Source organism: Myotis myotis, unplaced genomic scaffold (genome assembly GCF_014108235.1).
Source record: "Myotis myotis isolate mMyoMyo1 unplaced genomic scaffold, mMyoMyo1.p scaffold_m19_p_9, whole genome shotgun sequence".
Classification (NCBI taxonomy): domain Eukaryota; kingdom Metazoa; phylum Chordata; class Mammalia; order Chiroptera; family Vespertilionidae; genus Myotis; species Myotis myotis.
In genome coordinates this window covers 63,853,865-63,867,254 of record NW_023416401.1, presented here as the reverse complement: position 1 = coordinate 63,867,254, position 13,390 = coordinate 63,853,865, and the positions used below count along the sequence as shown (strand labels likewise).

General features: G+C 52.4%; 1 protein-coding gene across 1 annotated transcript; it reads left to right on the top strand.

Moving 5' to 3' along the window:
• The first annotated feature begins 1,161 nt into the window (after positions 1 to 1,161).
• Positions 1,162 to 12,897, top strand: DDRGK1 (DDRGK domain containing 1). Its single transcript, XM_036322963.1, has 9 exons — positions 1,162 to 1,332; positions 2,961 to 3,152; positions 4,343 to 4,455; positions 4,683 to 4,784; positions 7,944 to 8,066; positions 8,422 to 8,460; positions 11,486 to 11,542; positions 12,185 to 12,233; positions 12,597 to 12,897. Exons 1-9 carry the CDS (start codon positions 1,242 to 1,244, stop codon positions 12,761 to 12,763), a joined length of 933 nt encoding a protein of 310 aa, XP_036178856.1. The 5' UTR covers positions 1,162 to 1,241; the 3' UTR covers positions 12,764 to 12,897.
• Positions 12,898 to 13,390: the final 493 nt, after the last annotated feature.

Sequence of the window (13,390 nt, the reverse complement as noted above, 5' to 3'; positions counted from 1 at the left end):
AAGGAATGGGGGGGGAGAGAGAGAGAGAGAGAGAGAGAGAAGGAGAAACATCGATTTGTTGTTCCACTTATTTGTTCATTCATCAGTTGATTCTTACATGTGCTCTGGTCAGGGATTGAACCCACAATGTTGGTGTATTGGATCAATGTTCTGAGTTATCAGGCCAGAGCCCCCAGTTGTTGTTTTTTTTAAACAACTTTATCAAGATATAACTTGCCCCATTTTCTCTATAAATTGTTAAGAATTAAAGGGAAATTGCCAAAACCGGTTTGGCTCAGTGGATAGAGCGTCAGCCTGCGGACTGAAGGGTCCCAGGTTCGATTCCGGTCAAGGGCATGCACCTGGGTTGTGGGCACATCTCCAGTGGGGGATGTGCTGGAGGCAGCTGATCAATGTTTCTCTCTCATCGATGTTTCTAACTCTCTATCTCTCTTCCTTCCTCTCTGTAAAAAATCAATAAAATATATTTTTAAAAAAAGAATTAAAGGGAAATTTAAATTCCTGTGGGTGTTTAATTTCCAAGAGTTCACTATGGAAAACTGGATCACTATTTTTTGTACAACTTAATAAAGCTAATTTTATTAAAAAATAGGTCTACAATTGGAAGGTCTGAGTACAAAAGTATATCATTATTTAATGGAAGATTTGGTCTCTCGCCGTCACCCTTTCAACGAAATCAAATGTTACAGATACAGGCACAGTTCTGCCTTTAATCTCATCCATCTTCTTCCCTCCCCAAAGGTAACAGCCATGCTGAAGTTCGTATGTATTATCCTAAATATGGTTTTGTACTTTTTCCACATAGTATGTTTCCATAAACACTATATGGTATTGTTTAGTGCTTTAAAAACATATATTAATGTTATCACACTGCACATTACGTTTGCAATAATTTCCACTTAACCTTTTTTTCATGCCCCCCAAATTTATTTTACTTATTTATTTATCTATCTATCTATCTATCTATCTTACTGTGGCATACAACCCGTGAGGATAATAATAACCAGCACTTTTGGACCCCTTACGAAATAGCAGGCACTACTCCAAGCATCTTTTCAAAATTCATTTTAAAATAAAAAATTACGGTCTCTTGGTGAAACGTGCGGCCTGAGCGGGGACCAGAGTGGTGGGCGGGGTCTAGGATGGGGAGGGGCGGGGCCATGTGGGCGGTGGGCGGGGCCTGGGAGATCCCGGGCCTCCGGGTGGACGCGCTAGCTGGCCCCACGCAGGAAGCCGTTGACATGGTGGCCGCCGTGGTGTACCTGGTGGCGGCGGCTCTGCTGGTCGGCCTTATCTTCTTCCTGACTCGCAGACAAGGCGGAGCGGCGGCAGGTAGGAGACGTCGCCGCGCCAGGGCCGGCGGGGCCGCGCTTCCGGCCTCCTGAGCCTCGGGGAGCCGTCGCGCCGCGGCTCCTGCGCATGCGCCTGCACGCCGGCGGGGCTGACGAGCTTCTCGGCGGCCGCAGCGCCCGCCCGTTCGGCTGCTCCTGCGCTAACGTAGACGTACGCGATCCGCTGGGAACCGCGGCGCTGGAACCCACGGGCGCGATAGCGGCGTCCTACACGGTTCTCCCGGGCCCAGGCCCTCCAGACCTACTGGCCCAGAGGGGCTGGGCCCTGGCGGACAACACTGCCATCTCTCATTGGGGCGATCCCCCTCTGCGCCCGGAGGAGAGGCCGCAGGAGCCCCCCCCCCCCAAAGCTGGCTCCAGAGCGGGTGCCAAGAAGTGGGCACCTGAGTGTTCCCTGCCTACCCACCAGCTGGAGAGAGCACGAGGCGACTCAGAGAACTGCCTGAAATGAAGCTCTCTCTTTTCCCTCTCAAAAAGACACCCATGCACCCTCCTCCCTGTTCTGCACTCCGATCCGAAGATCATGTCATGCATCGTCCAGGGCATAGAACAGATACACCCCGTCATTCCTCACCCCACCTCTTGTTCGCATATGGCTTTGTGTATAATGTCTCCCCTTCTCTGGCCCACAAGCTGCTCAGAGCACCTGCATGCTCCAGGGGCAGGGCAGAGAAGCTGCGGTAAGCAGATAGCCAACAGATCTTCCTGGGAGGAAAGACAGCCCCCCCGGTGGGCTCTCTGGTTGAGATGCCAGATAAAACCATGGCGTTTAGGGGGTGTTATGCAAGAAATAAATGCAGTCCTAGCCCTAACCGGTTTGGCTCAGTGGGTAGAGCGTCGGCCTGCGGACTGAAGGGTCCCAGGTTCTATTCCAGTCCAAGGGCATGATGTACCTTGGTTGTGGGCACATCCCCAGTAAGGGGGTTTGCAGGAGGTAGCTGATGGATGTTTCTCTCTCATCAATGTTTCTAACTCTCTATTCCTCTCCCTTCCTCTCTGTAAAAAATCAATAAAATATATTTATAAGTAAATAAATAAATGCAGCCCTGCAGAGGGCATGCGGGTGAGGTATGGATGGGGCTGCAGAGGGCATGCGGGTGAGGTATGGATGGGGCTGCAGAGGGCATGCGGGTGAGGTATGGATGGGGCTGCAGAGGGCATGCAGGTGAGGTATGGATGGGGCTGCAGAGGGCATGCGGGTGAGGTATGGATGGGGCTGCAGAGGGCATGCGGGTGAGGTATGGATGGGGCTGCAGAGGGCATGCGGGTGAGGTATGGATGGGTCCAGGTGGGCTTCCTGGGGGAGCTAGAGCTTCAGCCCCATCTTGCTCCATCAGGGTGGTAATCTGATGGGCCATCTGGAAAGGTGGAACCTTGAGGGGAACGGTATTAACACAGGCAAGAGGCAAAGGGTGATCTTGCCCATAGAACCAAGGTGTGGGTCTGGGTTGTAAATGTCTCAATGGTCTGAAAAGGTGGGATTTGTGCTCTGGGTTTTAGGAGCCTGGAGGAAGTTGAGTTGAGGGGGATGAGACTTTTGGGGTGTTGCTCCCCTACCATCAGGGGGGTTGGGCTGCCGACAGCGTTATGGTTCCTCTCTTCCTACAGCCAGCCAAGAGCCACTGCACAATGGAGAAGAGACAGTAATAGCAGGCCGAGTGGCCCAGCCCGAGGAGCAGAGGGCTGGGGCTAGACCCCGGCGCCGCAGGGACCTGGGCAGCCGCCTGCAGGCCCAGCGTCAAGCCCAGCGGGTGGCCAGGTTGGAGGTGGATGAGAATGAGGATGAGGCTGTCATCCCAGGTGAGTGGGGCCACAGCCGGTAGGGGAAGGAACTGATTCAGGGGAAGAAAGGGCTCCAAAAGCTGGGTAGAAGGATAGGGTGTGGAGCCAGTTTGGGAGGGATGTCTGGGAGCCATAGGATGGGGTGTGGCCTTCAGTCCTAGGGACCAGAAGTTCTGGATCCTGACCCATATTTCATTGGGCCAACCCCCTTTTCCTTCGCCTTGGTTCTCAGTGTCCAAGCAGGAGAGCAGGGATCTTTAGATTGACCACAGGAGCTTCTCAGCCCACTCCTTATATTCCAGCACCCTTCCTGGTGTGGGCATATTCTTTCCCCGAGGGCCTCACCCCAGAGCCGGAGTTCCTGGCTAAGAGCTTCTGCAGTCCCTGGGGTGGAGTCGCCCATAACCTGAGAGGAATTTGAGGATAGAAATATTCTTTTGACAGGAGCCTCTATATCCCTCGTGCTGGGAGACCAACAGAGAGCCCTTAGGATTATGTAAAAGAATATCCCTTTCCAGTGCTCCATAGCTGGCTTGAGACTGAGGAGGAAGCATTTGGGGCTTTTGCCCTTGTACCTTTGGAAATTAGCCCCTTTAGTGCAAAAAAGAGGCCCTCTGTTGCACCATGCCTCCGTCTCAGACTTGGAGTCAAACATCCTTGCTACTCAGGAACCAGCGGGTCTTTAACTTTCAGGGCCTTTGGGGTTTGGGCTGTCTTTTTGCTTTGGATCTAGTGGGTCAAAGGGATAACCCTGGCCAGGGGCTGAGCCCAGAACCCTCAGCAGTTCTGAGTACAGTGAAGATGATTTGAGACTTGAGATGGGAGGGAGAGGGGATGGGGATAAATTTCCCCTGGGACATCCTTCCCTGGAGCTTTGGCTCAGAGACAGAAAACAGAGAACTGCAAGCCCAGACAGTCCTGCCTGTGATTTGTAGGCATTCAGATATTGGAACCTGGTGCCTCCCTCTATGGCTATGCAGCATCTAAAGTTATCTCTTCCTTTGCCCTCTGGTCCCCACACCCTACCACCACCCCTAATATACGTACACCTGGAGTTTAAATTTCTGCATTCATGGCAGATGCCTCTGGAGGGCAGAGCTGGGCTAGTGACTTGGAGGTGGGTGAAAGGGACAGGGACAAGGGGTGGGGTGGATCTATCATCAGTCCTCTCTAGCCAGGACCTGAAGTGTCTCTCTAACCACGCTTAGCCCACGAGGAAGAAGACAGTGAGAAGCCCGTGGAAACTCACCTGTCAGGGAAAATTGGAGCCAAGAAACTACGGAAACTGGAGGAGAAACAAGCACGGAAAGCCCAGCGAGAGGCAAGCAGGAGGGGTGGGGTGCAGCTCTGCGAAGTGGGAAAGGGCCCTATGGTGGACCCTCCTTTTGAGGATCTTTGCATGCTGGGCTGGTGTTTGCTGCTTGCCGGCTTTGTCTCCTGCAGCCTTGGTCTGTGGCCTGGCCCAGGCATTGTCTGCCCTGGCCTGTTTGGAGGTGGGCAGCCTCTAGCCGGGGGTGGGGGTGTGCCCCTATGAAGACCTCTCTCCAGGCAGAGGAAGCTGAGCGTGAGGAGCGGAAACGCCTTGAGTCCCAGCGTGAGGCAGAGTGGAAGAAGGAGGAGGAGCGGCTTCGGCTGGAGGAGAAACAGAAGGTGAGGCCAACCCCAGATCCCGACTCTGACGCCTGACTAGGCCGCCTTGTTTCCCATGCAGCTCCCCAACTCCTCCAACCCAGAAGATGGGCCGTAGACCAGGTGCAGGAGCAGGCCCGGGTTTGCTTGGGCCCTGGGTTCTAGGTGCAGTCCGTGTAAAGCTACTGCTGAAAAGCAGAGCCTGAGATGGGAATTTTTATGCCTGTGTTGTGTCGTCATACCTGGAATACTTGAAGAACATTGAGGTGGTGAGAGTGGCTAGAGCAGGGTAAGCAAGGAGAGGGGTCAAAGAGGTAAGGGGCGGGGGGCGTGTCTAGATCCCAAGGGCCTTGAGGCTGTTACAGGTCACTGTGAGAGACAGTGGGCCCTGCCTGAGCCAGGTCCTGTTTAGGGCCTGGCATAGAAGAGATGCTCAGGGATGGGGGCCACAGCGAGAAAGCTTGTTAATGACCATTTGATCACCAGATGCTTTCCTCCTTCTGAGAACCTGGTACCCAAGAGAGGGGACATCACGAAGATGTGATGTGATGTAGGGTAAGAGCCAGGGCTGCCCCAGCTGGGAAGACCCCATAGCTTTGTGCCTTCAGGCTCTGACTGGCCTCATTGTTCAGGATGGCAGAAAGCCTGGCTGTGGGTGCTGTAGTGAAGGGCAGGGACCAGAACACAGCAGAGGGAGGCATTAGCATGAGGGTTTTTCCACCTTTGTAAGTATTGACTCTGGCTAATGCACCTTCAATATCCTGGGGCTCTTCTCTCCCTGACTCAGTTTCCCTGTTATTGACATCTTACCCATCGTGGCATATTTCTCACGACTAATACGGATGCATTATTACTAACTAAACCACACACGTTATTCAGATTTTGTTAGTTTTCCCCCAGCATCCTTTTTCGTCTCCAGGATCATATCCGAAAGACCACGTCACACTTGGTTGTCATGTCTCCTTAGGCTCTTCTGGGTTGTGACAGTTTTCCAGCCTTCCCTTGCTTTTGATTAACTTGACTGTTTGAAGAGGGCCGGGGAAGTGTTTTGTACAGTGTTCCTCAGTTTGCATTCGGCTGATGTTTTTCTCCTGGTTAGACTGTGGTTATGGGTTTCTGGCAGGAAGACCACAGGCGAAGTGCCATCTTCAACACAACATATCAATGGTACATGTTATCAACTTGACGGGTCACTAGTGATGTTAACCTGGATCACCTGGCTGGGGTTTTGTCAGATTTCTCCACTGTAGCCCAACCGCTGTGTCTCAGTAGTTGAGCGTTGACTCATGAACCAAGAGGTCACTGGTTCAATTCCCGGTCAGGGCACATTCCCAGTAGGGGGTGTGCAGGAGGCAGCCAATCAATGATGCTTCTCTCGCATCGATGTTTCTATCCCTCTCCCTCTCCCTTGCTCTCTCTCTAAAAGTCAATAAAAACATTTTTTAAAAAAGATGGGAAGCTCTTAGGAAGAGTTAGAGTTTAAGAAACAAAATTTCTCCCCTGTAACATTACTCTTTCCTTCGCATACTTCTTCGTAAAGTCACTGTGCACAAGCCACCCTTAAGGGGTGGGGATTTATGCCCAGCCTCGTTTAGAGAGCATCTACAAAAAGCATTCGGGGTGCTCGCTTCGGCAGCACATGTACTACTAGTAAAATTAGAATGATAGAGAGATTAGCAAGGATGACACGCAAATTCATGAAGGGTTCCTTCCATATTTTTTTAAAAAGTAGTTGGAATTCTTTTGTAAGGGAGATTTATCTTCTCTGTTTATATACTCAACTGTTTATTTTTACCTACATGGACTTATGACTATTTATTTTGTACTTTGTCTTGTAATCTTTGTCTTGTAATCCAGTACTATTTTATCTATTTTGTTGCTGCGATTGTTCCAGTGTTGGCCATTCTTTCAGTTGGCTGCTGTGTGCCTTTGACACACTCTCATTGTTTTCTTACTTTGGGCACTGCAAGGTGCTCCAGGCTCATAAGGATATTCCCTGTCTCCACTTGAGCTTCGAGTTTTGAAAAGATCTTTCTGAGAGCTCTAGGAAATGGATTAGGTTGGGGGGAGGTTGTTGTACGAGGTGATGGTGGTGATGGTGATGATGGATGGACTGAGATGCTTTCTGGAAGTTAAAGAAAGAAGTGGAGATGGGACCTCATTCTGACTGGGACCACTGGCCAGAGGACTGTGTGTCTCCCTGAGCCAGGCACTCAGGAGGAAGATCAGACGTGTGGGGAATAGATCACAGGGTCCTTCTAGAGCAGTGGTTCTCAACCTTCCTAATCCCGCGACCCTTTAATACAGTTCCTCATGTTGTGGTGACCCCCAACCATAAAATTATTTTCGTTGCTACTTCATAACTAATTTTGCTACTGTTATGAATCGTAATGTAAATATCTGATATGCAGGATGTATTTAGGCGACCCCTGTGAAAGAGTCATTTGACCCCCAAAGGAGTCACGACCCACAGGTTGAGAACCGCTGTTCTAGAACATAATTCAATTTGAGGTGCCTGTGTGACAGCCCAATGAGTGTGTCATGTGGGCAGTCATGTGCTTGGGAGTGGAGATTTGGGCAGGGATACAACTGTGGCAGCCACTGGCAAGAAAATGGTTTTTGATGCTGTGGGCATGGAGAAAGAATGGAAAAGGGAGGAGGTGGAAAGAACGGCCAGAGGAGCAGGAGGAAGTACAAGAGAGGAGGAGTCTGGAAGCCACGGGAAGAAAGAGGGAATGGTCAACTCTGCCCAATACCACCGAGAAGACAGGACTGGGAGGCTGATGCTTGTCCTTTGGATTTGGTGGGATTAAGAGCATGGGCGAGATGGTAGCAGTTGTTTCAGAGGAGCTGGGTACACAGAAGCCAGATAGAGTGGGCCGGAATGTGAATGGATGGTGAGGATATGAAGCCTTAGGTGCTTGTTTGAGCATGACAGGAAAGAGACAGGGAGAGGGTGATTGGAGAATATTGTGGGAGAGGTCATAGAACTATGAGAAGAGGGGCATCTGCCTTCTGTTCAACATGGGGCCAGAGGGATCGGGGTCTTGAAGGTGCTCTGTCCCTAAGAAAGGGCTGAGCTGTATGACCTGGTGCCCTGTGGGGGCAGCAAGGACCAGAACAGGGATGGGTGGGCACCTGTGCCCAAATACCTGACTCTTGCCCACTCTGTGTCCACAGGAGGAGGAGGAGAGGAAAGCCCGGGAGGAGCAGGCCCAGCGGGAGCATGAGGAGTACCTGAAACTGAAGGAGGCCTTCGTGGTGGAGGAGGAGGGCGTGAGCGAGACCATGACTGAGGAACAGGTGGGCCTGCCACTCCTTCGAAACCTCCCTCCACCCACCAAAGCAGGCCTGGCCATCGCATCCCAGACACCCTGCTGCTCCTCACCTGCCTCCCCAGATAGGCAGTGAGAGATGGGTGGGCACGGTGACCAGCAGGCTCTAGCAGTGAGAGGCCTTGTCCTCAGGAGAGGTGATGCTTCCAAAACCCTCATTGTGGGAGGCTCTGCTGCTGGCGAAGGTGGTGGCACATGCAGGTGGTTGGACAGGCACACAAGCAAGCACATGGGAGGTGGCACTCAGGTGGGCAGGTGGGCAAGCATAGACCCCTGCAGCCTCTGCAAGAGCGACACTCACTCTGGTTTCTCTGGTACTTTAGTCCCACAGCTTCCTGACAGAGTTCATCAACTACATCAAGGTAAGAAGCCACCTGCCGTGTGCGTGTGTGTGTGTGTGTGTGTGTGTGAGAGAGAGAGAGAGAGAGAGAGAGAGAGAGAGAGAGGTGTTCTCAAGGCCTAGAGGGAACAGATCCGAATGGGGCTGTAGGAGTTTCAAGCTCATGTAGGTGTGGGCAGTAGGACTGAGAGGGGCTGAGCTGCCAGGGTCCCGGCCAGGAGTGTCTCTTCTCTGACCCCGAAGGTGGAGAAGGATCTGGGTCTGTGTGGGAGGCATGAGCCTTTGATTGCTTCCTCACACTCAGGGTTTGACAGTTTCCCTGCTCTTCAGGCCCCGTGCTCAGTGAGTCACTATATTTTCAGGTGTCTTCACATGTGTTTTCTGTCAGTTCTGTCACCCAGAGTCTCCACTGCCATGTGTTCCTGACCTGGAACTTGGGTCTTGGGGGTGGGGGTGAAAATGATGCTGCTTCCTTAGGGATCTAGGTGTGTCCCCTTCTATGCACAGGCCGCCCAGGTGCTGCTCTGGGTTGCATAAGCATAAGCACTGTCCTGCTCTGCTTTGCTGCTAAGCAACTTCTCCTCTCCCACGAAGGATGCGAGAGGTTTTCAAGAGCAGCTCAGAGGAGCAGAGGCGGCTGAGGGATGGAGTGCAGAGGGAGCGGGGGTGGGGGTGGGACTAGGGGTGCCAAGGAACCAGGGCTTGCATAATCCTCCCCCACCTCCTGAAAGAGAGCAGGGTTTAGATGCCTCCCAGCAGCTAGGGGCTGGGCTCACAGCCTGGGGGCCGGTGTTTCCCAAGAGGGAGAAAGCTCCCTCAGGCTGTGCCCATTCCCCTCCGATGGAGCCCATTCTCCACCCTGGCACCCATGAGTGAGGGCTGCAGCCTGGGCAGGACATCTCTCACACTTCCCTGCTGCCGTTCGGAGCTCTCTGTCCCCATCTACCCAGTGGGCAGCACCATGGCCCTGTGTCCTTCCTCCAGGAAGCCCTCCGTGAGCTTTAGCTCCCTCTGTCCTCTACAGAGGCCTGAGAAAAGGCCCGGGCAGTTCCAGCCCTCACTTTCCATGGCTCCGGAGGAACCATTTTCTGGTGGATCTCCAGACTCTTCTGGACCTTAGAGGTCTTTCCAGCCTGTGCTGATTTTCCCAGAGATTCTGTCTGCAGGGAAAAGGAGGCCATTCAAAACCCAGCCCTCCCACCCCCCCTCCCGGCTCCAACGGGTGAGCCCTGTTAGTGTTTTAGAACTGGTGGTACATTATTGTGAGGCGTAGGTAGGTCTGACTGGTTTTTGCCCATCGGTCCATTCTCCTTTCTGATCAGAGCTAGGTTTTTTGTTGGTTTATTTTTCCAAGCTGATTTTTGGCCCCAGCACCTCAGGGACCACCTGGGTGACTTTGTGTTCCCACTCTGAGAACCCAGCACCCACCACCTGCTTTGTAGGTAGAGGCCAGCTGGCCAGGTCACCTTGTGCTTGCCCATTCCCTGTCCAACTGCCGCTCGCTCGCCTCCCTGCTTACACATTCAGTTTGGCATTTAGAACAGTCACATGCCATCTCAGCCCGGGAGGTGTCACTGTGTCACTCCTCCCCCAGCTCAATTGCTGTGAAAGAATCACGGAAACATACAAGGCTGCCTTCTCTAGCATCATATGCTGTCTGTTTGTGGGGGAGGCAGGGGAAGATGCATGTGTAGGACCCAGCAGTGGACTCTCAGCCGCACGCCCCCCACAGAACTAAAGGCTCTGCTGAGGGTTTGAGGGAAGCATGTGGAACATGGCATGTGTGGAAAGCACTGAGAATGTTAGCAAGAGCTACTTTAAGGGTGGGCCCAGTGCCTCAGACAGTGTGAAGAGGATGGTGAGAAGTGTGGGGGTCTCAGGGCATATGGGGGGTAAGCAAAGGCAAGGTGGGAATGAGCCATACTGCCTCCACTGAGACCCCTGCATGTTGTGCCCTTTTATCTGCTCTCTCCTTGTCCAGATTCTGTGTGAGTGTGTGTGTGTGTGTCCCCAGATTCTTGCCTGTCTCCCCTGTCCATCTGTGAGTTCAATGTTTTGGTCACATTGTATTTTCCACACCTTCTCATTGTGTTGTCCTGGCAGGTCCTCAGCAAATAGTCCTGGAGATAGTTTTTTAAAATAGTTTTTGGCCGAAACCGGTTTGGCTCAGTGGATAGAGCGTCGCCCTGTGGACTGAAAGGTCCCGGGTTCGATTCCGGTTAAGGGCATGTACCTGGGTTGCGGGCACATCCCCAGTAGGAGATGTGCAGGAGGCAGCTGATCGATGTTTCTCTCTCATCGATGTTTCTAACTCTCTATCTCTCTCCCTTCCTCTCTGTAAAAAATCAATAAACTATATTTAAAAAAAAATAAAAATAAAAAATAAAATAAAATAGCTTTTGGTTGAGTCTGGCCGGTGTGGTTCAGTTGGTTGAGCATCATCCTGTGCACTGATAGGTCACCGGTTCCATTGCAGTCAGGGCACATACCTGGATTGCAGGCTCGATTCCCAGTAGGGGGCTTGCAGGAGGCAGCCAATCGATGTTTCCATCTCTCTCTCCTCCCTTCCTCCCTCTTTAAAATCAATAACAACATATTCTTAAAAAATTAAAATCGTTTTTGGTGACTGTCACCCCATCCCTTCATCTTATGGTGCTTCCCCTTCCAACCTGTCTGTGATGTTAAAAACGATACAGCTGGCACAGAGAAGGTGGCAGCTGCGCTTGACTCCCCACGTGTGTGTGTGTGTGTGTCTCAGTGTGGTGCCCAGTCCAGGATGGAGCCTGTGGGCCAGGTGGTAGTTTTAGGCAGATACCTCTCCACAAGCAGGGGAGGGGGAGAGCTTATAAGTGTGTGTGTCTCTGTGTGTGCATGGTTGGGAGAGTGTGTGAGTGAGTGTGTGAGGTGATTAAGGCTCTTCCACAGGAATCTACTAGAATACAGTTACCCAGGCACCCAAAGCAGATCAGATCAGAATGCAAACCTCAGTTTGTATTGAGAGGGATTTGCCCACTGAGCCTCCCTCCTTTTACTCTCTCTCTTTGTAGCAGTCCAAGGTTGTGCTCTTGGAAGACCTGGCTTCCCAGGTGGGCCTGCGGACTCAGGTAAGCCCTGGAAGATGGCCTGCTGTGTGGAGTGTGGCTGTCGGGGGGCCTGCTCTAAAGATGGAGAGTCTTGTTGTCCCCTCTACCCTGCCCCAACCAGGAGGGAGTAGAGAGGAGGACTCTTTTGGCACCCCAAGAATCCTGCGGGGGTTTTGGGGTGTGTGTGTGTGTGTGTGCGTGTGTGTTTACGTTTTCAAATATATTTTTATCTTATGAATGAGGAGTCACATTCTGTTTAAATATCCAAGGGGCATTTTTCCAAGCTAGAACCCTGCCTTTCTGCTAGATGGAAGAACAGGCAGAGAAGAAAAGAATGAAGTCCTATCACTCCAGCAGCCCCTGTAACTGAAGCAGCCCAAGTCTAGTTACCTTGACAACTCTTGCAAACAGGCTGTACCAGCCTTCATGGCCAAATGTCACCCCTGCTCCTCTCCCGGTTGGAAAAGTGCCTCTTGGAGTCGTGCAGGGCCCCAGCCTCTTCTTCCCTGACACCCTCCAGAGGAGAAGCAGAGTCACATTGGATGGCGGAGCAGCCATGAGAGTGGGGAGGAGGAGATTTGGCTGTGGTGGCAGGGAGGTTGCAGGTGCCTTTTCTGGGGATGGCAGCACCCGTCTCTACTCTGAGAATTGTTCTCCTCACAGGACACCATAAATCGTATTCAGGACCTGCTGGCTGAGGGGACTCTGACAGGTGAGAGGATGAGAATCAGTCACTACAGGCCTTGGCTTTGGGGAGTGTCTACCACAGGGGGCTCCAGGTACTTGTTGTAGAGGCAGAATCATAACCGAGGGTGGGGGAACGGTGTGCAATGATGGACACTGAGCAGGGGACACTGTTAGAAGGAGGACGTGCCACCCGGGGATGGCTCAGGGTACCAGGACAGGCAAGGAAGCCTGATTTGACACCTAGCCAGGATTGGATGCAGCCAGGAAAGGTTGGGCAGACAGGCAGGCCTGGAGGGCTTGGAGCCAGTTGTGAAGGGGTGGGAGGGCATCTCAGGCCAGATGAGGAGGGCCCAGAAGGCTCAGCCCCACAACATGTGTGTCCCCACAGGTGTGATTGACGACCGGGGCAAGTTCATCTACATAACCCCAGAGGAACTGGCTGCTGTGGCTAACTTCATCCGACAGCGGGGCCGGGTGTCCATCACTGAGCTTGCTCAAGCCAGCAACTCCCTCATTGCCTGGGGCCAGGAGCCCCCTACCCACGCCCCAGCCTGATCTAGACCTTCCCTCTTGGACTCAGAGCTGGCACGGCCTACCTGACCATACATCTTTATCCCTCTCCACCATCCTGGGGCAGTGATGGAGTGTGGCTAGGCAGTTCTAAATTAAAGGCATGTGAGCACTGCTGAGCTTGGTGTGGCTTGGTGTGGCAGAAGGCCTGGCCTGGGATCCCAAATGAGCAGGTGAAATCTAAGCCTCAGAAAGTACCTGAGGATTGAGGGTGGGAGAGAGGGTGGAGTGTCCTATGGAAGCAAATGGAAGTTCTCTTCTTATCAAGCATTCATTCATTCAAAAAGCACACAAAAAACAGTATTTATTGTGTTCCTTCGTATCCTGCAAGCCAAGCTCCCCAGGTCAGGAGGAGATCTTTCTATTCTTCCTTCACCCTTCCAAGAGCAAAAGTGAAAAACCTCTTGGGCCACGTCTTCCCTAACTGAGGAGGGATGTCTCACCATCCTATATAATAAAAGCCTAATATGCAGATCAACCAAATGGCGGAATGACTGGTAGCTATGATGCGCACTGACCACCAGGGGGCAGACACTCAACACAGGAGCTGCCCCCTGGTGGTCAGTGCTCTCCCACAAGGGGAGTGCCACTCAGCCAGACTCACGGTTGGCA

Excerpts from the sequence above, each read along its gene's own strand:
- DDRGK1 (XM_036322963.1), top strand. The coding sequence starts at position 1,242 with ATGGTGGCCGCCGTGGTGTACCTGGTGGCGGCGGCTCTGCTGGTCGGC. Across the intron at positions 1,333-2,960 it reads ACAAGGCGGAGCGGCGGCAG|CCAGCCAAGAGCCACTGCAC; the intron begins GTAGGAGACGTC and ends CTCTTCCTACAG. Across the intron at positions 3,153-4,342 it reads GGATGAGGCTGTCATCCCAG|CCCACGAGGAAGAAGACAGT; the intron begins GTGAGTGGGGCC and ends AACCACGCTTAG.